The sequence below is a fragment of the Notolepis coatsorum genome, assembly GCF_963971535.1.
Source record: "Notolepis coatsorum genome assembly, chromosome: 19".
Classification (NCBI taxonomy): domain Eukaryota; kingdom Metazoa; phylum Chordata; class Actinopteri; order Aulopiformes; family Paralepididae; genus Notolepis; species Notolepis coatsorum.
In genome coordinates, this window is record NC_140183.1 from 81506070 (window position 1) to 81533998 (window position 27929).

The 27929-nt window shown below is 43.9% G+C and overlaps 1 protein-coding gene across 1 annotated transcript in view; it reads left to right on the top strand.

The window, feature by feature from the left end:
* Nucleotides 1-2058: 2058 nt before the first annotated feature.
* The window catches only part of dap3 (death associated protein 3), a 41172-nt gene continuing 15301 nt past the window's right edge, over nucleotides 2059-27929 (top strand). The window contains exons 1-8 of the mRNA XM_084335759.1: nucleotides 2059-2195; nucleotides 2407-2448; nucleotides 5121-5255; nucleotides 7692-7793; nucleotides 10995-11103; nucleotides 14464-14556; nucleotides 14952-15082; nucleotides 15463-15543. Of these exons, the coding sequence (XP_084191885.1) occupies nucleotides 2410-2448; nucleotides 5121-5255; nucleotides 7692-7793; nucleotides 10995-11103; nucleotides 14464-14556; nucleotides 14952-15082; nucleotides 15463-15543 (690 nt within the window). The 5' untranslated portion in view covers nucleotides 2059-2195; nucleotides 2407-2409. The remainder of the gene's footprint in view (nucleotides 2196-2406; nucleotides 2449-5120; nucleotides 5256-7691; nucleotides 7794-10994; nucleotides 11104-14463; nucleotides 14557-14951; nucleotides 15083-15462; nucleotides 15544-27929) is intronic.

Consider the following 27929-nt stretch of genomic DNA (forward strand, 5'->3'; position numbering starts at 1 on the left):
ATGGTCTGTACTAGGCTAAAGGGACATTCCGTGTATATGTACAAGGAATATACAAGGGATATCAAACGATATACAAATACTATGCAATATATATCAATCAATAAATATATATATTCGGTTTAATCTGATCCTTTGTAACAGTACCCATTCTGCAATCTGTTAAATAAAGTTTTCATTCATTCATTCATTCATTCATTCATTCATTCATTCATTCATTCATTCATTCATTCATTCATTCATTCATCAACCAACTTCGAAGAGTGCCTAAACTTAAAGTGGAAATGAAGCAGTGCGATAAATACATATTCATAGCATCACATTAGTATTTAGATAAGCCACAGAAGAAATCACGTTATAAAAATAAGCAGTTTCTAAGAAAAAACGATTTGTTGTGTACATTTCTGAAGCATTTAGCATTATGGGCGTGGCCATTTTGTTGCTGACGTCATGCCACTGGTTGGGTTTATACACTGCTGGTACACTGCCTATAGTGAATGGGTCAGTCAGTAAATAAAATGTTGCCTACAAAACAACGGGACTGCGGTGGTTCTGTTTGTATTGCTCCTGGCTGTTCAAACTAATTTTACCATGTGAGAGAGAGGAAAGTTGGTTAATTTCCACAAACTACCAGTGAAAAAAACAGTGTTGTTGACATGTTGGCTCGGGCTGGCTGCACTCAGGCGGCGCGACCAGCCTGTTGGACAGGGAATGAGGATCTGCAGAGAACACTTCATTGCCTCGGATTATGTTGTTGGGGGTGGAAGGTTTGTCCAGAAGACCACTAATCAGCTGAAGCCGAACGCGGTTCCCTCGGTCTTCGACAGACAGACCGGCGTTAGCTCTCGGGAGCGATCGCTAGCTAGTTGGCACCAGCCGGGGACCGGCGTTAGCTCTCGGGAGCGATGGCTAGCTAGTTAGCACCAGCCGGCGACCGGCGTTAGCAACCGGAGCGTCGCGGAGCATTCAGCCTGCTGGCTACCTAGACCCACTTCAACCAGCGTCGCGGAGCATTCAGCCTGCTGGCTACACAGCTTGTCGGTGTGCTGGAGCCTGGAGCCAGCTACCGTTAGCTTGCAGAGGCTCCAGCACACCGACAAGCTGTGTAGCCAGCTACCGTTAGCTTGCAGAGGCTCCAGCACACCGACAAGCTGTGTAGCCAGCAGGCTGAATGCTCTGCGACGCTGGTTGAAGTGGGTCTAGGTAGCCAGCAGGCTGAATGCTCCGCGACGCTCCGGTTGCTAACGCCGGTCGCCGGCTGGTGCTAACTAGCTAGCCATCGCTCCCGAGAGCTAACGCCGGTCCCCGGCTGGTGCCAACTAGCTAGCGATCGCTCCCGAGAGCTAACGCCGGTCTGTCTGTCGAAGACCGAGGGAACCGCGTCCGGCTTCAGCTGATTAGTGGTCTTCTGGACAAACCTTCCACCCCCAACAACATAATCCGAGGCAATGAAGTGTTCTCTGCAGATCCTCATTCCCTGTCCAACAGGCTGGTCGCGCCGCCTGAGTGCAGCCAGCCCGAGCCAACATGTCAACAACACTGTTTTTTTCACTGGTAGTTTGTGGAAATTAACCAACTTTCCTCTCTCTCACATGGTAAAATTAGTTTGAACAGCCAGGAGCAATACAAACAGAACCACCGCGGTCCCGTTGTTTTGTAGGCAACATTTTATTTACTGACTGACCCATTCACTATAGGCAGCTAACCAGCAGTGTATAAACCCAACCAGTGGCATGACGTCAGCCATGACGTCAGCAACAAAATGGCGGCGCCCATGTTGAAAACAGGGATATTATATTTGATTTTTCAGACAAATAAGATAGATTTCACATTTGATTATAGAACCCTGTCTTACACAAGGTACACAACAAACAAACTAGGATCACATTGCTCACTGCTTCATTTCCACTTTAACCAGTGTAGAAACAGGCGTCGGCCAATCAGAGAGCGTCTGCCAGAAATGCGGCTAGGTTTGGTATTCACGCTGGGGGGCTCTGGCCGCACAGATCACTGGATTGAAATAGTTTAACGGTACGTCATTTCCGGACCCGCAATCCACAATGGCGATGCCCATGACAGCACTAACGTCGTGACAGTTCGACCCATGTAGTGCAACTCTCTATCACCCTCATTTCAACCCATTTGTAATTAGATGCCCGAAAGTCTTGCCAGTCGGTCTATAGTGAAGTAATTCCCAGGTAAGTGAAATAGAGCCACACTGACATCGTGCTATTGAATGCGATCAATGCTATCAGCTAAGATGCGAGTATAATGCTCATGCAAGGTTAGCTGCCTGCAAGAAAAAACACCAGTGTATTGTTTGCATCACGTCGTCTGCTTATTGATGCTGGTGATCGGCTCATGATTCATGATCTTCACAGCTATTCATTTCTCCATCTGTTTTTCCAGATTATGGCCCTTCACAGACTCTCATTTAGACTACGACAAACGGTGAGTTCAATGGTGAACGAATGAAAACTTTATTTAACAGATTGCGGAATGGGTACAATACAGTACGGCTCAATACACACAATTGTGAAGGGGATGCAGACCAGAGAAAGACGTTTGTCTTGTTTACATCAGGGTCCCCCATTTTCAATTCATAGTGACATTTATGACATACACAACATACATGACATTTATGGCATAGGGACATATATGACATACAGGTATTTAGTACTGTTACATTTGTGACATATACAATATGCAAATATACAGTACTGTTACCGATAGATCCTGACAGAGTATATACATATGATGGGGAGGGGACTGTACATTAGGAGGGGGTGGGTGGGTGGGAGAGGAATATACATATGGTGGGGAGAGAATATATACATACGGTGGGGAAGAGACTGTACATTAGGAGGGGATGGGTGGGTGGGAGAGAAATATACATACGGTGGGGAGAGAATATATACATGAGGTGGGGAGGAGACTGTCTATTAGGAGGGGGTGGGGGGGTTTGGACATTTACGGTGGCCAGTTTTGAATTGCAGCCTCCCGTAGGTGCTCTTTAAGAGCGGTTTTGAATGTGGGTAGGGATTCACATTCCTTTACAGCTTTGGGTAGGGCGTTCCACATTGATGTGGCATAATTGCAAAACGTGTTTAGTCCCTTGTTTGAGCCGAGTCTGGGTTTAACATGATTTGTTGAGCTTCCTCTGGTGTTGTGGTTGTGGTATTCACTGACCTTTGGGAAGTATTTTGACATGTACATGGGTACCTTAGTCGTATAGTGTATCTTGTAGACCAGGCACATTGCAAGTTGCTGTACTCTGTCGTCTACTCGGCCCAGAAGATTATCGGCTGCCCCCTCCCCTCACTGGAGGGACTATACAACTCCCGCTGCCTCAAAAAAGCAGTAAAAATACTGAAGGACCCACACCACCCGGGCAACAAGCACCTCGTGCGGCTGCGCTCGGGCAGGCGTTTCAGCGTCATGCCCACCCGGACTAACAGACTGAAGTTTAGTTTTTATCCCAGGGCCATATGTGCACTAAACTCAGCTACATTTTAAAACAACAGTCTCCCTTGCACCCCCCCCCCCCCCCCCACGCACACACAACATTAGGGATAGTGCAATTATCTTTTACATCCCCCTGTTTATATTAATGTTATTTATGCCCCACCCCTGTTTTTATATTTAATACTGTGTTTAGGACTGTTTTTATTTTTTTACTAGCACCTAGGGTTGCATTTTTTAAATTTCGTTGTAACAACTGTAACAATAAAGATCTATTCTATTCTATTCTCTAAGCCATCCTAGGTTGTCAAAGTGGGCAGGGGTGAGGTGGGTTCTAGGGGTAAGGTCAAGTAGAAGTCTGACCAGTTTGTTTTGTGATGTTTGTAATCTTGTTTTTAGCGCCTTTGAGGTGCTTTGGTACCATGAGGTGCAAGCATAGTCGTAGTACCCTTGAATGAGTGCTCCTGCCAGAGTCTTCAGGGTATTCTTGTTTACCAGAGAGGAGATCCGGTACAAGAATCTAGTTCGTTGGTTGACTTTTTTTATTACCTTGGATGCCAATTTTGTCACAGGAAAGATTTGTCTCTAGGATGGAACCTAGGTATGTAATTTCATCTTTCCTTGTGACAATATTGTCACCCACTGTAACTGAGAAGCCGTCGGTCTTGCTGAGTTTGTTATTTGAACCGAAGAGAATGGACTCTGTTTTACCCATGTGTAATGATAGTTTGTTATCAGCGAGCCAGGTGCAGATTCTGCCGAGTTCAGAGCTGAGGGTTTTTTCAACCTGTAACTTGTTCTTGTCAGAGACCAGCAGGGCTGAGAACAAGTTGCAGTCACATGTCATTTGCATAAATTAGGAACAGTAGCGGTCCTTGTATGCTTCCTTGTGGAACACCACAGCTCACTGTGAGGGGGGGGGGATAGAGTACCGTTTACCTCCACCATCTGTTCTCTCCCCTCCAGGTAGGATTGCATCCAGCTCACTGATCAACTATCAAAACCAATTGCTTTTAGCTTGTCAATCAGAATGGAGTGATTGACAGTGTCGAAGGCCTTTTGTAGGTCCAGCATGAGGGCGGCGTGGCTCAGGGGTAGAGCGGGGCGTCCAATGATCGAAGGGTTGGTGGTTCGAATCCCGCTCAAGCCCATGTCCATCCCATTGCCGTTGTGTCCTTGGGCAAGACACTTAACCTACTTGCCTCGTATGAATGTGTAAGCATGTGAATGAATGTTGGTGGTGGTCGGAGGGGCCGTAGGCGTTGATTATTCGCCACGCTTCCGTGAGTCTGCCTCAGGGCAGCTCTGGCTGCAATTGTAGCTTACCACCACCGGTATGACTGTGTATGAACGAATAATGGACTCTGTGAAGCGCTCTGAGTCAGAGCAACAGTCAGTCAGAGAAGAGCGCTATATAAATCCAATCCATTATTATTATTATTATGCCGCAGTATTTGTGGTGTCCACAAATAATGGCTAAGTATTAGGTTTAAAGTAACGTTCACATTAACTTACTGGAAGAATGGAGCTCCTCGCTGACATCTACCCTGAACCAGGGTAGAATGCTCTGTTTGCAAAGGAGTTAAGTAGCCTAATCAATAGATGATGTGAGAAACCCTGACTTGGAGCTGACCTGTGGGTTGTGATGATGTCCCTGGCAGGTAGCACATGTGCGGCTCCTCCATAGCAGTGGGTGTGGTCAGCAGCAGGAGGCCCTGGCCGCAGAACCCCAGACCGGACAGGAGCCTACTCCATCCACTGCCTTTTCCGTCTTCAGAACAGAGGAGAGTGATCCTGTAAGTATATCTCTGTTGTTGTCCACTGATCCTGAAGCTCAAGTCACCACAAGACCAGAATGTACTATTTTAGAATAGTAGACAACTCTGTTACTAAAACCTCTGTAAATCCGTGCTCCATACCTCTCTCGTCAGGTTCCCAAACTGATACAGCTTATATCTTAATCTTGGTAGTTAGTAGCAGTGCCGTTGGACCCCCAGCCATACCAGCATGCAGTATCTTTATTCTGTATGATATTGGTTTAAAGTAGGGATGCCCCGATCACGTTTTTTGCCACCGATACCGATCGTCTATGAGCCATATCGGCCGATACCGATCGTTTTTGGTATATAAAAAAAAAATATATATATATATATATATATTATATATATATAAAATTAAAAAAAAATGTAAATAAAAAATATATATTATATAATCATACTTGTAGTTGTATTATCTGCGAGACATCGCCACCACGCAACAAGTCAAAATGCTCGCTATCTGCAAACAGCTCCACTGTCTGTGTGTACTCGAGTAGCCTCCAGCTATGGCCAGGATTCTCCGGCGCTGCAGCTGGACCCTATTGGTATACTGTGCTTTTGTCAAATCACATTCAGCATGCCCTCAGCTCGAATACGCATCGAATCAATGTTATAAGACATTGATATCAGGAGCTATCTGTAGCTACTGCTAGCCGGCTAGATAACGTTGAGACAACGCCTCAGTGAACTATTTAGTTTAATGGGACATTTAGTTTTGAACAGTGAGCTAACGTGAGCTATCATGCACTACTAGACTATTGCTGGAGCATTTGTTGATATCAGGAGCTATCAGTAGCTAGCCGGCTAGATACCGTTAGACAATGCCTCATGTATTAAACGAAAAGTGAATAGTTGACTGGGTCATTCTGTTTACCGGTAAACAGTAATGGTAGCTAACGTTAGCTCACTGAGGTCGCATGCACTACGTTAGAGCAGACTATTGCCCAAGCTTGTTTACACAGGTAAGGGAGGGGCAGGAGGAGGAGGAGCGGCAGTTTGCAGCTCCGTGTGTCTGAGACTGAAGTCAGCGAGTGAGATCTCCGCTAAGAATTGGATCATGTTTTTCTATCGGTTTTCACGATCTGCGAAAATAAAGCATTATCGGAATTCACCGATCTCATATTTATACTGAATATCGGCCGATACCGATCGCTGGCCGATCGATCGGGGCATCCCTAGTTTAAAGGGACATTTGCCCTGAATCGGACAAGAAGGTTTATATCGGTTTCATCTCTGTGTATCCAGTAGCCCCAGAGAGAGGGCCAGGTGCATGCTAGCCAAGCTTAGCACAAGGACTGGAAGCGGTAGGGAGCAGTAGCCGACCTCTGTCAAAAGTGAAGAGAGGAAACTTGACTTCCAACTCAAACTGACGCACAGGAATGCAATTGATATCAATCTCCTTGTCTGACTCTGGGGAAGATGCCAAACTAATGTATTTCCCAAAATGTTGTGGGCGTTCCTTTTAACACATTCCCTGCCACGCACTTTCAGCATCTTATACCATTCTCTGCCAGTACTGTAAGTCTATGGAGATGTTCACCTTCTTTGCAGGGCTATAACTTTTTAAATTGTATTGCTAAATTGACATTACTATGGCCCATTCAACATCGATTATCTATCGTTCAGGATGTAGGAACGTTTTACTTTTTCATGCATACATTCATACGAAAATACAGTCTAGAATATAAATATGTTTTTATCGTTTTCTGCAGTAATTCCTAGAACGTGACATATCTGGCATAAACGCATATATAGATTATCAAATGCCGCTTGTTGCCGATCCACGCTATATTAAAAATTTCAACTGTACATGATCCTAAACGTTATGACTGATCATGCGCGAATTCCGTGATCGTCGTTAAATGTTTTATGTAGTATGGGTGATATATAGATCAGAGCAGTTTGCATGGATAATAATAAACAAACAGGCTGAAAGTAACGTCAACGTCCTCTTACCGTTGGGCGATGAGACTGGAGCAAAAAGATCCCAGTTATTTGATGGGGATCGAGTCGATCCATTTCCGGTTTGTATAATTATAATACACGCCCAAATCATGTCGATTATTGAGTTATGGCAGCGATCCATATCCACGGTGTGTGGCTAGAGTCCCGCAACGATATGCGAGTGACCGGACGCATTTCGGAGACGCACCGAGATCCAACCGGCCATTTCCGGTTTGGCAACTCGCCGATCATCCACCAGGGGGCAGTATTGAAGCGTTGCAGAGTTGTGCCGAGTCCCACTGCATCAGACGAGGCTCTGTGAGGGAAATATGAATAACATGGCGAAAATATGAAATATTATCTCAATAACGTCGTACGCCGTGGATTGGCAGAATTCGCATGAATTTGAAACACGTCGTACAACGGTATTGGCGCAGGATGTGTTAATGATGTCTGTGCTTTTCTCCCCAGGCATGTCAAACAGAGAAACATGCAGGACAGTATTACACCCTGCCACCTACACACATACGTACCTTCTTCCCACATGGCTTTCCCTCACGCTTCCAACAACAGGTGTGTGTGTGTGTGTGTGTGTGTGTGTGTGTGTGTGTGGGGGGGGGGGGGAAGAGAGAGAGAGATTGGGCTGAAACAGTCAGGCTTGGTATCGCAAGAATTACCCTATAATCCAACACCAAGAACCATGTTTAACGTGTCAGAAGTCAAAGCAGTGACTTGATATGTTGTCACACAGAAGCATGTTAGATCTCTCTCTAATGGAGGAAAATGGATCTCAACTTTTTTTTGTCTAATGACCCTGAAACTAATGGTCTTAAGTTTATTCTGTTCAGTTAAAATAATGGATCGGTACTCCATATCGGATGATACCTTTTATGATCTCAGTATCAGCAGTGGGAAAGTGGTATCGGCGCATCCCTACAATTGACCTGTCTTAAACTTTGCCCTCTTTTCTTGATCGTCCAATCACAACTGTTGTTTTCCCCCGGACAACAGTTTGTCAGAGGAAAGCAACAGCTGTGATTGGCGGATCAAGAAAAGAGGACAGGGTTTGAAATAGGACATTTACACATACAGAGGATGGGCGATTGGGCGTACGAGTCATATTATGTAGAATCCTGGTTTGGATGTTAAGAGGAAGGGAGCAAGTACAGTATATCCTTATTTTAGGTTATCAAATGGGCCCCATGCCATCCCATATTTATGACTTGCTTATACTCCCTGAGAAGAAAATAACACTGAATGATGTGATAGTTCCAATTAGGGCGATTCGATTCGATTACGATTCTTCAGGCAACGATTCAATGCATCATGAAATATCTTCATTTGACCACGATGCGATTAGATTAATTTTAGATCAGTTAATTCCCCCCCAAAAAATGTATACACAAATGTGGCTGGGGGAACTGATTCACTCAGCATGAATGGACTATAAACATGGACTATCGACATTAAAATAAATTTAAATCTTTTTTAATTTCTTTTAATAATAATAGATTCTTAAATTTTCAAATGGATGCAGTTGAATCGTCACCTTACTTTACTTACTTACGCCTATCGCTCCTTTTGGGGGAGCATAGGCCGTCGACAACAGTTCGCCAGGGTCCTCTGTCCTGTGCTTTGCTTTGCAGCTGTTTCCATGTCAGTCCGCTCTGTGTGATGTCTGTCTCCAAGTCCCTGCGCCAGGTGTTCTTGGGCCGGCCTCTCTTCCTTTTGCCTTGGGGGTTCCATCTAAGGGCCTGTCTGGTGGTGCTGGTGTTAGGTTTGCGTAGTGTGTGGCCGATCCATCCCCACTTTCTTCTCTTGATTTGTTTTTCCACTGGTTGTTCGCCCGTTCTCTGCCAGAGATCATTGTTACTGATGGTATCTGGCCAGTGGATGTTCAGGATCCGCCTCAGGCATCTGTTGATGAATGACTGCACTCTAGTCATTGTGATCTTGGTTGTCCTCCACGTCTCTGATCCGTATAAGAGTACTGGCTTGATGTTGGATTTGAATAGTCTGATCTTTGTCTGCTGACTGATTACCTTGGAGCTCCAGATGTTCTTTAGTTGGATGTATGAGGCCCTTGCCTTGCTGATTCTTGCTCTGACATCTGCCTCTGTGCCACCCTTCTTATCTATGATGCTACCTAGGTAGGTGAAGGATTCTACTTCCTCAAGTGCTGTTCCCTCCAGGTTTACTGGGTCTTTGTTGTTTGTGTTGATCTTGAGTATTTTGGTCTTTCCTTGGTGGATGTTGAGGCCTAGTTGTGTTGAGGTGTCTGCCAGTATGTTAGTCTTCTCCTGCATCTGTTGTCGACTGTGGGATAGTAGGGCAAGGTCGTCTGCGAAGTCTAGGTCGTCCAGTTGTGTTGTGAGTGTCCACTGGATCCCGTTTCTCCTCTGTGCTGTTGTGGTCTTCAATATCCAGTCGATGGCCAGGAGGAAGAGGAAAGGGGACAGGATACCACCTTGCCTTACTCCGGTCTTCACTTGGAAGCTTCGTGTGAGCTGTCCGCTGTGTATGACTCTGCTGGTCATTCCTTCATAGGAGTTCCTCATGATGTTGACAAGCTTTTCTGGTATGCCGTAGTGTCGAAGCAGTTTCCAGAGGGTGTTTCTGTGGAGGCTGTCAAATGCCTTCTTATAGTCTACGAAGTTGATGTATAGTGGAGAGTTCCATTCCAATGATTGCTCAACTATGATTCGGAGGGTTGCAATCTGGTCCACACATGATCTATTGGGCCGGAAGCCTGCCTGCTGGTCTCTTAGCTGCGGATCCACCGCTTTCTTTATTCGTTCGAGGAGGATTCTGTTGAAGATTTTTCCTGGCACTGATAAAAGCATGATTCCTCTGTAGTTGTGGCATTGGCTGAGGTCTCCTTTCTTAGGTATTTTGACCAAGTAGCCTTCTTTCCAATCTGTTGGCCCTTCCTCTTTCTCCCAGATCTTCTCAAACAGAGGGTGTAGCATCTCTACCGAGGTGTCTATGTCTGCCTTCAGTGCCTCTGCAGGGATGTTGTCTGGTCCTGCTGCCTTACTATTCTTTAGTTGTGCAATGGCCTGTTGGATTTCCTGCTTGCTGGGCTTTCCACAGTTGATGACTATCAGTCTCCGCAGGTTGAATGTCCGGGGGGTTAGGTGGTGTCTGTCTATTCAGGAGTTCTTCAAAATACTCTGCCCATCCCTCTTGCTGTTGGTCCAGTCTTGTGATGGTCTTTCCTTCCTTGTTTTTGATTGGTCGTTCTGGTCTGCTGAACTTTCCGGACAGTTTCTTAGTGGTGTCATACAGTTCCTTCATGTTTCCTTTTGCTGCTGCCTCTTCTGCTTCTTTAGCCAGGTTGTCAATGTAGTTTCGCTTGTCCTTCTTGGCATTTCTTTTGACCTTTCTGTTTGCCTGAGTGTACTCTCTTTGGGCTTTTGCCTTTGTTGCCCTTGTTCTGCTGTTGTTAACTTCTGCCTTTTTCTGTCTCCTTTCTTCTATGTTGCGTAGTGTTTCTGCTGATTTTTATTCCTATCACTTCCTTACATGTTGTTGTGAGAGTTTCCCTTATCCTTTCCCATTGGTCTTGCTGGTCTCCTTTGTCACTGCTTAGATCTTGCAAGGCTTGATATCTATTCTTCAGCTTCAGTGTGAACACTTCTCTTATCTGTGTGTCTTTTAAGAGGTGGACATTGAATATCTGTTTCTTTGATTGATGTTGTTTCCATCCAGTGTTTCTTCAGTCACCTTAGGATCGATGCAAATAATATAACACATTTTTGGTGTGTGTTGCAGGTGAAGACATTTAATGAAGGCAGTGTGATGGTGAGGCAACCTGCTCTGGAGATCATCTCCTACCTGAAGAGTGCCGACTACAGCCAACCTGCCCTGCGCTACCTGCTCTGTATCCTTACACACACACACACACACACACACACACACACACACACACACACACACACACACACACACACACACACACACACACATTGGGGAAATGCAGGTATCCAGTAGCTCTCATCAGTCAACATTACAGTTGACATGTTAAAATCAGTGGATCGGGAGGTAGAGCAGTCGTCTGGTAATCCAGAGGTTCCCGGTTCAATTGCCGCTCCTCCCGGGCAGTGTGTTTGAAGTGTCCTTGAGAAAGACACTTAAAGGCCAACTTGCAGGTTTCTGATTATCTTTCTTCCCCTCCTTTTTCCGATTTTTCTCCCATCCCACCTTTCCTGGTTGTTGCGCACTTTCCCCTACTGTTGGTCCGAGAGACCGGAGACTGTCGCATGCTTTCCTCCGACGCATGTGCAGCCAGCCGGCAGGCCAGCCTGGCCGCGCAGGTTCTCACCGGGGAGAGTGTAGCGTGTGGGAGGCCGCACTATCTCTCCCTAGATCCTACCCTCGCTGAGCAGGCGCCCCGACCGAACTGTAGGGGTCGCTGTCCACAACGCCCAGGACCCACCCTTCAGCTTTCCCACCCTCTAATACTGCCAATTGTATTAGTGTGAACGACCAGCCAAGCTGATGGCAACGCCGGGAGCTGGATTCGAACACGCGAATCCAGCATCTCCGGCGTTGGTGACGAACGCAATCTCCGCTACGCCACCTGACCGCCCCACCAACTTGCAGGTTAAACCCTACTCTTCAATTATGGGTAGTTTACATCATTGGTATCTATTTTCATTACTTATTTTTTTCCATTTGACGTCGGAAATTCCACTCAGAAATGGTTAAAAAGGTCCATGCACGAATAACATGTATGGAGCAAATCAAAAAGCTTATCAAGGGGCGCCCCAGTGGCGAACCACATAGCGCGCTCAGCCGCGACACGGCCGACCCGGGTTCGACTCCCGAACCCGTCATTATTTGCCGAATGTCTCCCATTCCTCCTCTGTCTCTCTCTACTGGACTGCCCAGTAGAATAAATAAAGCGAGAGAAAAAAAAAAAAAAAAAAAAAGGCTTATCAGACGCTACTAGTGCTGTGACGTCACTACCGGTAACTTATGCCTTATGCCCGTCCGGGTCATAGTACTACTGTCTATATGGCTCTGGCTAACGTTACCCCGCTAACGTTAGCATTATGTCTCCTGTCGTGAACCATTTTAAATCGGGGCATGTAAAAGAGTTTTGGGAACGAGTAAAATGTGCAGGTCCTCTTCTCAGACCTGTGGGGCAAAGCACTGCACACGCATCAAGCTACACATCACGGCATGTTGATACGATAGTAGCCCCCTAGTAGCCCCACTCGGTGCATCACAGTCACGAAACGGGCTACCACGATAGCTATTAGCTAACTAACGTTAACGTTACAAGCTCAAACACCTTATAACTACTACTATTGTCGTGTCCATAAGTTCCCTGGCAGAATACTTGTGAGGACAAAGGTATACAAAGAGAGAACCATTTTAAATCGGGGCATGTTAGGAGTTTCGAGAATGCTGGCTACCAAGCTAGCTAACTTAGCTACTAACGTTATATACACAATATGTACAATGACACAATGATGTACATTATTACAAATATGGTAACGTGGTTGTGGCTTTTACAAATAGTGGTTAGCTTTAGAGATGAATGGCTATGATCACGGAGCAATAGTGTTGGGTGAAACAGACACATTTTCATTCATTCACTCCTCGGCTAGTAGTAACAAGAAGGCTCTGCTTCCTGCCACTACCTGCCTGTGACTCTCAGAGCCCCTCACTGCCTTGCACCTGCTGTGACATCATCATTAACACTTTGAATGCCGCTGACGACTATTCTCGTTTTATCAGCCCCCCCCCCCCCGTTGAGTGCCGACGACGAGAAATGTCGTAATTTTTTTTTATTAGCGATCTGAATTCATATTTCATCAACAAGAGTCTCCCGTTGGTACAGCAGCCCCTCCAGGAGCTCAGATGGGAAAAAAGCGCCCCCTATCGTCTATCCCTGTGTAACTGCAGGTCAGTCGATTAGACTGACCTGGGATCTGTAGATCTGTAGAGGTGGAGCCAACTGGCTCCATTGTGCTGGCGAGCCGTCTGATCAAGAGGGATCTGATCGCGAGACGGAAAGCAGCCTGGAATATATATTTACAGCAGCCAATAATCAATCAATAAACGTGATCGATTTGGAATGGCGATCAGGAATTGGAATAATCTTTTTGGAGAACATCTGATCTAAGGTAAGGAGTCTATGTTACCAGTCTTGGGGTAATCGGAGCTGTATTCACTGAGATAACAGCGTGTCGGCGTGTGTGATCTGGAGGAAACGAGAGAATAGATTTTTCAGCCCGCGTCTATAGCGTGCATAAGTACACATTATACTATTGATAATCTAGCGTTTATTTGAAAACTATTCATAAATAGGCCGACAAATGACAACGTGTCTAGTGTATTCGAGAATATTCCAATAAATGCCGTTTATGGGGGAATCTTAAAAATTTCAGAAATTTTTCGAGAGAACAATAGCTTTTCGAAATGCTATAAAAAGGATATGAACAGATTAAAAAAACAATCCGTTTCGACAATGTTGACTGCAAACAAGTCATTGATAAGCGACGAGCAGATTAGACACATAGCCATAATTTAAAACATAGATTAGGCGTTTTTAACGCTAACATTGAAGTCGATGATGGCATTCAACGGGGTAAAAAGGTAAACAAGGTCGGCACTGATAGTGACACACGCACGTTATGAACCATGGATTAAAATATCCACGTGCGTGGTGGTTGTGGTTCGGTCGACAAAATGTTTGATAAAAACGCTAAAACTGGGTCAATTTCGATAATTTTTTTCCCCTCTTCATGAAAGTCACCGTTGGCCTAGTCACATTGTTTATTGAACAAAAATACAACCTGCAAGTTGGCCTTTAACCCCTAACTGCTCCCGATGTGCAGGTTGGCACCTTGCATGGTCGCCTCCGCCGTCGGTGTGAGTGAATGGGTAAAAATGTTAGTAACAAATTGTTAAGCGCTTTGGATAAATGCAGTCCATTTACCATGGACATAAAATGCACACACAATAAAAGAGTCAAACAAGTTCAAATGTTAAAGGAGCAAAGCAATGAGGAGGACAAACAATAACATCAGAACTTCAGTTAAATGTTACAAATTTTAAAGTAAATAAAAAGTAGCAGCAGTAAAATAGATCAATGGATTAAGATAATTTATGCCGCTATTGCACAGTGTTAAAAAGTGCACATTCACTATTTCACACTGGGGGGGGGGGGGGGGGCTCATGAGCCGCTGCCCGCGCCTAATGCTGTAGTTGACCTTGACTAACTATGCAGATGGGGTGAGGGGAACTGGAAAGACCATGTCTCTGTGCCACGCTGTTCACTTCTGCTCTACACAAGGATGGCTGGTGATGCATATACCTGATGGTGAGAGAGAAACACACACACACCAAGACCACCTTTAGTTTTTACTGCCAATACCGATTCTGATTCCTAAACTTGGAAGTATACACAGTGCAGGTCTGATCCGTTACTTGAAGATATAATATATGTTTCTCCATTAGAGAGACCTGACCTGTGCTGCTTTGCTTTGATTTCTGACATGTTAACACGTGACACTTGCATTTTAGTATTGGGGAAAACTGATGCCCGGTTTTAGCCTGGTATGGGCCTGATATCACACACCCCTAACATTATTGTTGTAGCTCTTCACTCACTCACTCACTCACTCACTCACTCACTCACTCACTCACTCACTCACTCACTCACTCACTCACTCACGCACACTGACCTGGTATCTCTCTCCTGGTCTCCTCCTAAAGCTCATCTATGGGTGAAGAACTGCAATGAGCTGCTGCCCTCGTCCTATAACACCTCTCGCTTCGACCAGCCAATACAGGCCTCCAATTGGTTACGCAACTTCAAAATCACCAATGAGCACTTCCTCTCAAAGGTAAGTGACGTCTTCCCAGGACTCACTCACAACACAATCACACCTTTGTTCTGCACCAAGTTCTCTCATCTCTGTATTGCTGTGTGCCAAAGAAATAAATATATTTTGTCAAATAGATTTTCTCTTCCTGGGGAAAAAGTACCTAATCCATGAGTTGTGTCACTCTGCACTAGAGGGCGAGCACCAACACATAAAAAGTCCAATAAAATTTTATTTTGAACCACACTCACTCTCAATGTGCAGGTATTTTAGTATATCAATCAAATCGACCTCCCGCCCCCCTACTCCAAAGGTCCATTGAGTTCAGAAACAGGTGAAAAATCACGGAAGCTCATGATGTCATTTCCATGGATCATTAAATGTGCCTTTTCCCCTCTTAGGTAAAGACCAGGCAGAGGTACATGTGGACAAAGAGAGAGTTTACTGAGGAGGGAAGGCCACTGGGAGAGATGGTGGATCTGGTGAGTAGCACTCTACCTGCTTCTAGAGAACAACGTGTTGAATCAGTCAGTCGCTGATCATAACACCTCCATCAGTGTTAACGCATGGACACAGAAGGTGGGATAAAATAGCTGAAAGCATCACATCTGCTCTGAATCCCATAGTCGCTAGCCCTGGTTTTGTACTGGCATAAAGATAAGATATTCCTTTATTGATCCCCTTGGGGAAATCCGGGCGTCATAGCAGGAGGGGGGAGGGGAGGTATGGGCAGGGCAATAGTAAAAAGACTTGCCTATAAAAATATAGGCAATAAATTAGATCTGAATATATAGGAAAATATATATATATAATAATAAACAGTGTAAACAATATAATTGACTCTTTGAGTATAAGAATACGAGAAAGTAAACAGTGTAATGAAAGGTGCAGATGAGGGTCTGTATGCCCTACTGAATTTTCAGGGGATCACTTGGTGACCCACACACAGTACCCACAGTAGAGTGGAATCATTCTGGACTCCAGGGCCCTCATTTATCAATGGTGCGTACGCACAGATATGTGCCTAACCCGTGCGTACGATCATTTCTAAGCAAAGTGTGGTACTTATCAATTTGAATGTGTGCTTGACTTTGTGCGTATATTTACGCACAGCTCAGAGCATGCGTACCTGGCGCCCAGCGGTAGAATATGAATATTGCAACGCGGAAATAAGCTTCTGTGCATTAGTTTCAACACTGGCGTGTTATGTATGACCCGTAATTCCAGGGTGTCCGCGGGACCTTAAAAAGTCTTAAAAAGTCTTAAATTCAACTATCAACTATTAAGGCCTTAATTTGTCTTAAAATGTCTTAAATCCGACTTTCGGAGGTCTTAAAAACATGCCATGTCATCTTATGTTTCATTGTGAAATCTGGGGGGAAACTATTATTAACGGGAGATAAAGTCAGGCTTTTTTTTCTCTTTCACGCAAACGGTACGCAGTGGGGCGGAACCAATTTATGGTCCTTAATGTGTGTCGCCGTCGGGAGCTATTTCAGAACACCGGAGCATAGGTAACACGTTATTCAAGCCGTAGCGATAACGCTGACGTTTAGTTTAGTTTAATTGATTTGTATTTATTTGCACTCGTTAATTTAACATGGGAAAGTGCAAATTTAATGAGAACTGGCTCGAAAACCCTCTGTTTGCACCGTGGTTGGTCCCAGTGAAAGTACGAGGCCTGCTGCAAACTCTGCAAAAAGGATTTTAAACTGGGAACGATGGGAATAAAAGCAGTCGAGTCACATGCACAGCGCTAAGCATGTTACCTCTGCAAAAACCCGCCTGCAGACAACTTCAATATCAAATTTATTTTCGACGCCGTCCACATCAACTGCTCAGGGACAGGTAGGTCTACCACCAATTACATCTGCACCTGTCCGGGTAACGTTCGGCTCCACGCCAACCCTTGAAGCTGAGGTACTGTGGGTTCTAAATACGGTCGCAAAGCATCAGTCCTACAATGGAAATGAGGGACTAGGAGAGGTGTTTCAAGCGATGTTCCCTGACTCTGTTAGGATCTATGCGTAACAGTACTGTATATTTGCATATCATGTATGTCACAAATGTAACGGTAATATATACCTGTATGTCATGTATATCCCTATGCCATAAATGTCATGTATGTCCCTATGTCATAAATGTCACTATGAATTGAAAATGGGGGACCCTGATGTAAACAAGACAAACGTCTTTCTCTGGTCTGCATCCCCTTATTATTGTGTGTATTGAGCTGTACTGTATTGTACCCATTCTGAAATCTGTTAAATAAAGTATTCATTCAACCAAACCACAAAAACAAAACAACTGGATGAATGAAAACTTTATTTAACAGATTGCAGAATGTGTACAATACAGTACAGCTCAATACACACAATAATAAGGGGATGCAGACCAGAGAAAGACGTTTGTCTTGTTTACATCAGGGTCCCCCATTTTCAATTCATATTGACATACACAACATAGAATAGATAGAATAGAAATACTTTTATTATCCCGTGGGAAATTTGACACTGCAAATCGCTCAACATTTAAACATTTAGACAGGACAGGTCACGAATTAGAATAATAACACAAATCAATCAAGTTGCCTAGGATAAGAGTAGAGTAAAATAGAATAAAAATGAAATAAAATATACAGAAATAAATACAGTAAAAACATACATGACATCATGACATACAGGTATATACTGTAGTACTGTTACATTTGTGACATACGATATGCAAATAATATACAGTACTGTTACCCAGAGATCATAACAGAAAATATTATATATATATGATGGGGATGAGACTGTACATTAGGAGGAGGGGGGGGGGGGTTGGACATTTACGGTGGCCAGTTTCGAATTGCAGCCTCCCGTAGGTGCTCTTTAAGAGCGGTTTTGAATGTGGGCAGGGGTAAAGTGGGTTTTAGGAGTGAGGTTAAGCAGTAGTCTGACCAGTTTGTTTTGTGATGTTTGTAATCTTGTTTTTAGTGCCTTTGAGGTGCTTTGGTACCATGAGGTGCAAGCATAGTCGTAGTACCCTTGAATGAGTGTACTGAGAGTACCCATGATTTTTGCCATTTTGTTATCGTGAAATTGGTATTAAATTTAATTCTGAGTGGCATTAAAAAGTCTTAAAAAGCCTTAAATCTGACTGGGCTAAACCTGCAGATACCCTGAATTCATTATAGTTAATTGTAAAATAGCGACAGTAGTGTAATTATAACGGGCTCACGCGCGAACAAGAGGTTGGCCTGCTTGTTTGGCACGGGGGCAGACGCAGAACACCCACCTCCAAACGCGATTAAATATTGTTTAAAATAAAAAGCTAAATACTATTATTTTGTGTCATGTTTCCAAATAAGATTGGTCACAACGAAATGCTTTCTACTTCAATTTGTTGGTTAGAATAGATGACCTCCGTTGAAACTTCACTGAGACTAACAGTCTATTTGTGAGCTCCCGCACAGACGTGATAATAATAATAATAGCTTCATTTTATATAGCGCCTTTCAAGAGACCCAAGGTCGCTTTACATAGGGGGGGGGGGAAATAAGTAACAAACATAGTGGACAGACGCAACATATGATGATGGAATTCAAGTTTGCGTTTCTATTGATCACATAGGCAGGCTATACATGGCGTAGGCTACATGGCAGTGAGATTCATTGTTCTTGTACTCTCGTATTATTGTTATAGTATATGCTATTGTCAAGAAGGAAGTACATTATTTTCAATCGTGGCTTTAATTCGTATAGCCGAGAAGCAGTCTCCTATCAGCTTCATTAATCCCGACCCATCTCAGCCACAGCATAACTGAGACCGGCTATGGAAACAAATCATAAATAGACTACTGTAAATAAAAAGGAATATGATATGATATAAAAGTATACTGGTCCGTCAGCGAGGAGATAGCCCACAGTGGATAGCCATTAAATGCCATTTGAGAATATAGGCTATTAACCCTTTAATCGCCAATGACGCCTTTAGACGTCATTGCTCGCCATGCTTAATCTGCCAATGACGTCGTACAGCATCTTTGAGATCAATATTTCAAAAATCTGTCATGGCAATCATATTTCACCCACGGAGACTTGAGACTTGCTGTTGATCTCCTCTCAACTCTCCAATGGTTCAAGACCGCCATCTGGTGGTCGATCGGCGAATCGAAAAAACCGGAAGTGACGCACCGGAAGTGGTGCTCACCCATATTTCGTCCGGCCACTCGCTATCGCTAGCGGGACTCCAGCTTGATACACTGGTTAGTGATCCGTTGCCAATAACTCGATAAACAACATGATTTGGACGTATATAGTATTATACAACCTGGAACTGGACCAACTAGATCGACATCCCATAATAGCGAACTTTCTGCTCCACGCTGATCGCCCAACGCTACGAGGAAGCTGCGGTGATTTTCAGCGTGTTTGATTATTATTATACATACACACTGCTCCGATCAACATATCACCCATACTAAATAAATGATTTAACGTCGGCCACGGACTTATAAACCCCCCCCCCCCCTCCGGTCACCAGCAGATGATGAGGCATGACGTGTAGGACCTTGTACAATTGAATTTTTTTATCTGACGTCAATCGGTATCAAACTACATTTGATGATCTAATATGTATTTAGGGCTATAACTCACGTTCTGCAGAATGCTGCAGAAAACGATAAAAACATATTTATACTTTAGACCGTATTTTAGTATGAATGAAAAAGTAGAACGTTGCTACATCCTAAACGATAGATACTTGACGTTGAATGGGCGATAGTAATGTCAATTTAGCAATACAATTTAAAAAGTTATAGCCCTGCAGAAGGGGAACATCTCCATAGACAAATAGAGCTGGCAGAGGATGGTATAAGGATGGATATAAGCATGGCAGAGAAAGGGTTAAGGCAAAACGACGGCCTATACATATTATTTAATGTTTTCATAAGCGTAAAGATACAAGGACAACAGTTATATTAACGATCAAGTTAGTTTACTGTATGCAGGCGCGGGGCTCCGTGTGACATGTCTGTGCCATGCTGCGTTATGCGCAAATTACTGTTGCATAATGTAGGCTATGCATATAATAATTTATATAGGCTATACCTAATACCGACATCAAAATAGATTGTATGCCTCTACAAATCACATAAAACCATGCAGGTAGAACATTTATGAAAAATCCATCGCGATTTGGAATCAAATTGACAGAGAACTTTAATCCCTGGGTAATCGAACTTTAAAAGAACGAAACGAAAAAAGGGCATTCATATTCCAGCATGGTTATTATTAATGACACCAACGCCAAACAGTGGTTAACGGTCTTTATTAGTGTTTGCGCTGCCCAGGCAGCAATGGTCTTTAGGAAGTTAATAGATATCATATCCGACTGTTTCCGACATCACCGTGTACACGTCTGTCAGCATGTCGCGTATTTCTCCCACGCGTTCACTCGGTTTAGTCCACTTTTCCACATTTCATGGGGGTGTTTCATTACCGTATATGGTTAATTACGGGCGGTTCTATATGCAAATACTTAAAATCGTGCACGAGCTCGGAGCGTAGAACAAATGGTATTTATCAACACGGAGTACTTGCAGGTGTGCGTACGACCTGTGTACGCACGTGTGATAAATCCCGATTTGTATGTGCGTAGAGACATTCTAAATTCTGTGCTTAACACATTGAGTGCCACGGACGGCCGCGTTTTGTCGTTAGTTCATGCCGACCGTTGAGTGCCCCCGATGCTATATAGCGTTTCTTTGTCTTTTTTTTTGCGATTTGAATTCATATTTCATCAATCGAGCCTCGGGTTAGTGCTGCAGAGTCTCTCTGAGCTCAATTGGGAAGATCCCGCCCCCTATCGTCTCTCCCTGTGGTGCTGCACCCCATTACTTTACACTGATGCAGGGGGGGTGGCCAGTTTGCTCATTTAACTTTTTCCTCAAGCCAACTGAAGGATCGATTGTGCTCGCCAGCCCGGAAAATGCGTGGATTATGTATTTACAGGACCCAACACTGTAATCAATAAGCGTGATCGATATTTGGAATGGCGATCAGGAATTGGAATCATCTTTTTGGATAACATCTGATCTCAGGTAAGGAATTTATTTTACCAGTCTTAGGATAATCAGAGCTGTTTTCACAGAGATATCAGTGTTTGCCCTATGTGTGTGTGTGGCTGTGATCGCTGATGAGGAAATGAGAGAATCGATTTTTCAGCCCGCCTCTATAGCGTGCATAAGTACACATATACTATCGATAATCTAGCGTTTATTTGAAAACTATTCATAAATAGGCCGAAAAATTACAACGTTTTTTGTGTATGCTAGAATATTCCAGTAAATGCCTTTTATCACGGAATCTATATATTTTCCTGAAAAACGAGGGCTTTTCAAAATGCTATAAAACGAAAATGAACCGATTTTATAAAAAAAATCCGTTTCGACAATGTTGACTGCAAACCAGGGTTTCCGTTGTCCGGTAATTACCGGGAAATCTGTTGACATATTTAAATATCTCCGGTCATAATGTCCTGTGAAAATAATTCCCTCTAAGCACAATTTGAATTGTATTCAAATAGTTACATTTGTTTCATTGTTGCTTCACCAAGCAGGTCTAATAATGACAACGATGTGTGTTCCTATATCATATCACGCGCACAGCAAGTTTGCAGCGCGACCTGTGGTTTGCTGATGAGAATGGCGGGGCGGGAGCTTGATGCTGGATTAGCGAGAAGCATGCAACTGCAGAGCCGCAGAGCTCACAGTTGTGCCAGCACAGTGCAATACTCCAATTCAGCCATTGGCAATTCAGCCACTGCTGCTGAGCGGTCCCCAGACCGGACCTGATGGCGCCGCTGGCTTTGCGGCTTTGCAGTTGCATACTATTGGGATTAGTTTATCGCTTTGTTGAACGTTTCAGTGAACCCCACGATAATGTTGCCGTCTCTCTCTGCCAAATTTCTCAGTTCTTCGCTTGATATAATTAATACAAATGTCCAATATAACGGAATTCGTTAGCTCATAAAAATGTGATTATAACAACTGCTGTTTAATGTCGGGCCGACTGCCCACAGACACCTATTTGATTTCAAGTCAGCAGCAGTCTCGAGGGACTTATTTTATTTGGAATATAATGACTATACACAAAAGTAGCCTAGTTTTAAGTTGAAATATTATAAATCTACATGCCTTGAGGATGTAATTCTTTATATAGCCTGCCTATCAATTATTTTTAAGCTCAATAAACTGACCGGAATTTCTCACATTTGTCCGGGAGATTGAAATCTTCCAGGACACGGAGACCGGCAACAATATTTTCTAACGGAAACCCTGCTGCAAACAAGTCATTGATAAACTACAGGCAGATTAGACACATAGCCATAATTTAAGAGAGAGATTATGCGTTCACAACGCTATCATTGAAGTGGGTCCTGGCATTTAACCATGTTTCCCATGTTAATGGCTGGCACTCAAACTGTTAAGAACGAAAATAGGACACTTTCTAAGCATTGTTGATAAATGAGGGCCCAGGTGTCATGCACAGCTCGTTAAAACCTCTTAACACATGTCCTTGTTCTTCTACTCTGCTGGTGGCTCACAAGGTCAGCTGTGTCAAACTGTTGACAGTCATTTGATTTAATGGACCAGAGAGATGAACAATGTGCCGTTATGGGAATAAAATTATTAGCCCAGCTGCACAGACTTAACTGTCTCGTCACAGAAAGCTGTGTTTCTTTTGGTACCAGTGGTGGCATGGAATGCTTGTTGTAGGCTGTCATAGCATGACAAAGCCCAGGGCACTGTAGGACTACAAAGTACAAACTAAATAAACTCGGTTGACAGTAAAAAATTATAATTAAAATCATTCTTTGAAATACATTTCAGAGCTACTATTTAAGTATGTTACACAATCTGCTTTATGGGATTAATTGCAGAAATGCCCACCCCTATTTAAAAAATATTGTCTCCCTGGTGTGTGTGGTATATACAGTATATAAAATTATATTTTAACCCTCGGAGTCCCACCAACGGGACTGTCTTTCAGCGGCTGTAGCAAGCAAAATCTCTAAGCTAGTCATATCATATGAAACTAGACTTGTGGATCCAATGAGCCCAATCGTATTCATGTGTGATGATCTTAGTCCCCATAGTAGCCATTTCATTGTAGTGAGACCATTTTCTGAAACTTGACCTAACTGTATAAAATTACCTATTGTGACCTCTAGGATAATCATGAAACTTTACGACTACAGACCTAGCGCATTCATAGTCTGTAGGCCCTTCTATGTATATTGACCATAAGAGGAGGGGGGGGGGGGGTTCCGGGCAGTTTTTCCTGAACAGAAGTGCTCACCATCCAATCGCCGAAAAATGCTATTCTTACAGAAATGTCAAAAGTTTGTGATACCAAATCACAGCATGAATTTTCTATGGTGTTCCTCGAGGTTTTGGTGTCCTAACACATTGGGCGCCAGACCCGAGATTTCTCGGGTTAACTCGCCAGCGGTTGAGTCAGGGTTTCCGTTCGAAAAAATTGTTGCCGGCCTCAGTGTCCGGTAGATTTCAATCTACCGGTCAAATGAGAGAAATTCCGGTCAGAGTTTATTGAGCTTAAAAACAATTGATAGGCAAAAGAATGACAACAAAACAAAAGAATGACATCATCAAGGCATGTAGATTTATAATATTTTTACTTAAAACTAGGCTACTTTTGCGTATAAAGTCATTATATTCCAAATAAAATAAGTCCAGAGACTTGTGCTGCTGCCGACTTTAAATCAAATGGGTGTCTGTGGGCAGTCGCCCGACATTAATAAACAACAGTCTGTTATAATCACATTTTTATGAGCTAACGAATTCCGTTATATTGGACATTTGTATTAATTATATCAAGCGAAGAACTGAGAAATGTGGCAGAGAGACGGCAACATTATCGTGGGTTTGCGTGACGACTCTCTCTCTCTCCACCTCCCAATGACTTATTTGCGAGAGTATGTCGATGCAGAGCAGCAGATTCAGCTGTTATTGGCTCTTTTCTGGGGACCGCACAGCAGCGCCCCCCACCCAACATTGAATTAAATGGCTGAATTGGAGTACTGCTGGAGTACTGCATTGTGCTGCTGCTGCTCCGGCTCTGCAGCTTCACAAAAGTTTGCACACCCAGCACTAAGCTCTCGCTGACAACGTCGTTGTCATTATTAGAAGCAACGATGAAACAAATGTTATGATTGTTTCGTTCATCGCATAGGCTATTCAATTTGAGCCTATTTTAATACAATTCAAATAATCAAATTGTGCTTAGACTCAGGGAATTATTTTCACCGGACATTAAGACCGGAGAGATTAAATATGTATAATAATGTTCAACAGATTTTGCCGGTCAAATACCGGTAATTACCGGCTAACGGAAACGCTGGGTTGAGTGCCAGACCCTCTGTATTTCTCGGGTTTTGGTAGTTTTTTCTTTTATTCGATTTTTTTTAATTCTTTACAGGTTCACGGACCTTGGTGTTACCATAGGAAATCATTCTGAGATCCTAAAAGTGCAGTATCGCCCACCCTTCGAAACCTTATTTCACACTGTGTGTCACATCTGATTTCTTCCGGGCAGAGAATTTAGGCTAAGCCAAGTAAATCGTTTCATCCGACCACTTCGAAACGCGTTCAGCACACTTGAGGCATATCTTGTGCCACTTCATGTCAGGGACCCGATCGACATCCATACTGGAAATCGCGATCAGACAATTGGAATATTCTTTTTTGGATACCTCCTAGTAAAGGTAAGGACTATGACATCAATCCTACTTTGATCCAACAATGATTTCACATCTATCACAACGATCATATGTAACATACTCCAAAACGTATGCCGTTGCTGACTATCAAAGCATCAGAAAACGACCCCCCCCCCCCCTTTCATGCATTCATGATGAAACATAATACCTATTATATACATTTGAATTGGAAATAGTAGCGTGTCCAGGCGAGCAACGCGAAAGCTTTTAGCAAAATTCACGTATTGCTCCATAACAGTTACCAGGAATTAGCCAGGATCACTCTGAAACTATACAATATTCACCACGGTATAACACGCGAACGTATACATGAAAAAACTTATTCTTTTTCACATGTTGAACGATGGATAGTTAATGTCAAATGAGCCATAGTATTGTCTCCATAGCTAGAATATAGATATAGCCCTGCAAACACCGCAATGCACAGTGAAAATCCCTATCCTTTACAGCGGTGGCACACTCGGTACAAAGATGACTAAAGCGGCTGGCGCCCAAAGTGTTAATGTGGCATTTTGGAGAGCTCCACGGTTACATTTTGTACCAGATCTGTGTAACAAATGGTATCAACACAGAAATAGCTGCAACAACTTGAGAGATAATTGATAGGGATGTCCCGATCGCATTTTTTCTCGATCATGTGATTGTGAGTATCTGCCGATACCGATCATTCCCGATCCGATCTTTCACATTAGTAACTGATTTGACGCATTTGTCAGAAACTGGCGAAGCGAGACTAGCCCCTCTGTTGCCTCAATAGCCCCTCGAGCACGGTGGCTCACATTACATTCACCCTGAGCCCCTGAGAATGTGCTTCATACAAGAAATATTCAAAGTTTCAATCTGTTTGCACATTAGTATACATTCACAGTGTTCAACTTACGTAATGATTTGCTCCATTTGTCTGAAACGCCGATGATAATCCTCACAAAGCGAATGTTGACGTTATCCAGGCGAACGTTAACTTCATTCAAGCGAGGCATTGCAATCAATACAGCTCCCCCATTCCTTTGTTGTTGTTTGTGGCTGTTTCTCAGGTGGCGTATTAGATTGGTCGTGTTGAACGCAGCTCTGTTCTTTCCTCCACGCAGAACGTCCGCCTTGCAACATTGCAACTGGCTATTGGACTGTCTTCGGTTTCAATTTTAAAATGCTTCCAAACTTCTGACATTTTGTCTAGCTGCTCCGAGTCATCAGGTGGACATAACCTGCCAGTGTTGCGGGAGCGACGCGTTGTGAGCTTGTAGGTCTGCTATTTTCAGCATACGTCACTGACTGTGGTGCAACGGTGTAAATCAAAGGAAATGCGTTTGTTTTGGCAAATTCTTCTGCTCTGTGCGACAATAAATAAATGAATGATGATATGTCATTTAAAACCAAAACTAAGGCCCCAGTATGCAGGGCCGCCTGGGAGAAATGCGAGGCCCTGTGCGAGATTTAAACGCGAGGCCCCCCCCCCCCCCCTAAAGGTAAAAAAGAAAGTTATACAGTCAACATATTCTTAAATAATAGCGCTGCCAGAGGCTGGGCATGATAGTCAACATATAGCAAGAGAGAGAGACAGCAAGAGAGAGCTCCCGTTCTACAGTCAATATACAGTGTATCGCTTTGTAACACTGTACAAATTTCTCCACAACACACATGTACAAGTGGCAGTAATGCAGAAAATCCAGCAAGGGAAGAAGCAGTGTAGAAAACAGGTGGAGTTTTTGCCTAGCAATGGGAATGCTTTGGCTGTACTGTGTAGATAGTAGTACACACTCTACTGTTGATGTCTTTGTTTACAAGGCTTCAGGTATGGTTGCTCTGCTACAAACACAGTAGAGCAGCTGTGTGCACATCCAACCTGTTTTAGGCCAGGTGCAGGATAAAACTAAATGTGACTGAAGGAAAAATTGCAATGAACTGACCGACACAATTGACAACTATAAGCAATGCAATGCTCAGAGAGAGAGAGAGAGAGTCTGTGATGATCCAGACAGAGAGAGTCTGTGGTCCAGAGAGAGAGAGATTAGTCTGTGGTCCAGACAGAGAGAGAGAGAGAGAGAGAGATGGGTCTGTGGTCCAGACAGAGAGAGAGAGAGAGAGATAAGCAAGACAGCTAAGATGAGCCCCTAAAGGATATTCAACTTTTAATGGAAGAACAAAACAGAAGGAAAAGATAACTTCACAAAGGCAACATGAATATACATAGATCCAAAAGGACAAAGATCAACACTTAAATCCAAAGAGAAGAGGGTCTATACCAGAGAAAACAAAGTAGCAAGGAGCCAACGGCCGACATCAGCTAAATAGGCTAACTGCAAATAGAGTGGCCAGGTACTGACACTAGCTCGACAGAACGTTAGCTACGACAGCTAGCCGGCCCGCTTGGCTCAATACAACGTTAGCTACGACAGCTAGCCGGCCCGCTTGGCTCAATATAACGTTAGCTACGACAGCTAGCCGGCCCGCTTGGCTCAATAATGTTAACTACGATAGCTAGCCGGCCCGCTTGGCTCAACATAACGTCTACGACAGCTAGCCGGCCCGCTAGCTCAACATAACGTTGGCTACGATAGTTAGCCGGCCCGCTAGCTCAACATAACATTAGCTACGATAGCTAGCCGGCCCGCTAGCTCAACATAAGGTTAGCTACGATAGCTAGCCGGCCCGCTGGTCCAACAGAACGTCAGCTACGATAGCTAGCCGGCCCGCTGGCTCCACATAACGTTAGCCAACATAACGTTAGCCACGATAGCTAGCCGGCCCGAGAGAGAGAGAGAGAGGGATATCTCCACGGCGGGAATAGAATAGAGTGCATTAAAAACTCACCAAACGTCCAAGAGGATGGAGACAACCGCGTGGAGTTGACGAAGTTCATCTGCCGAACGACCGTCCTCTTCATCTTGGCATAACAATGCTGCACGCGCTCTCTCTAGGTTAGCTAACGCTAGTTAGCCTTTAGCTAAGCTACTAGCCGACATGGCTATTCTGACTGAACCACACGTTAGAACTCGATATTATAACGTAGCTAAAGCTAACTAGCTGTCCCTGCCTTTAGCTGAGCCGACATGGCTAGCCTGACTGAACTTTCTAACATGCAA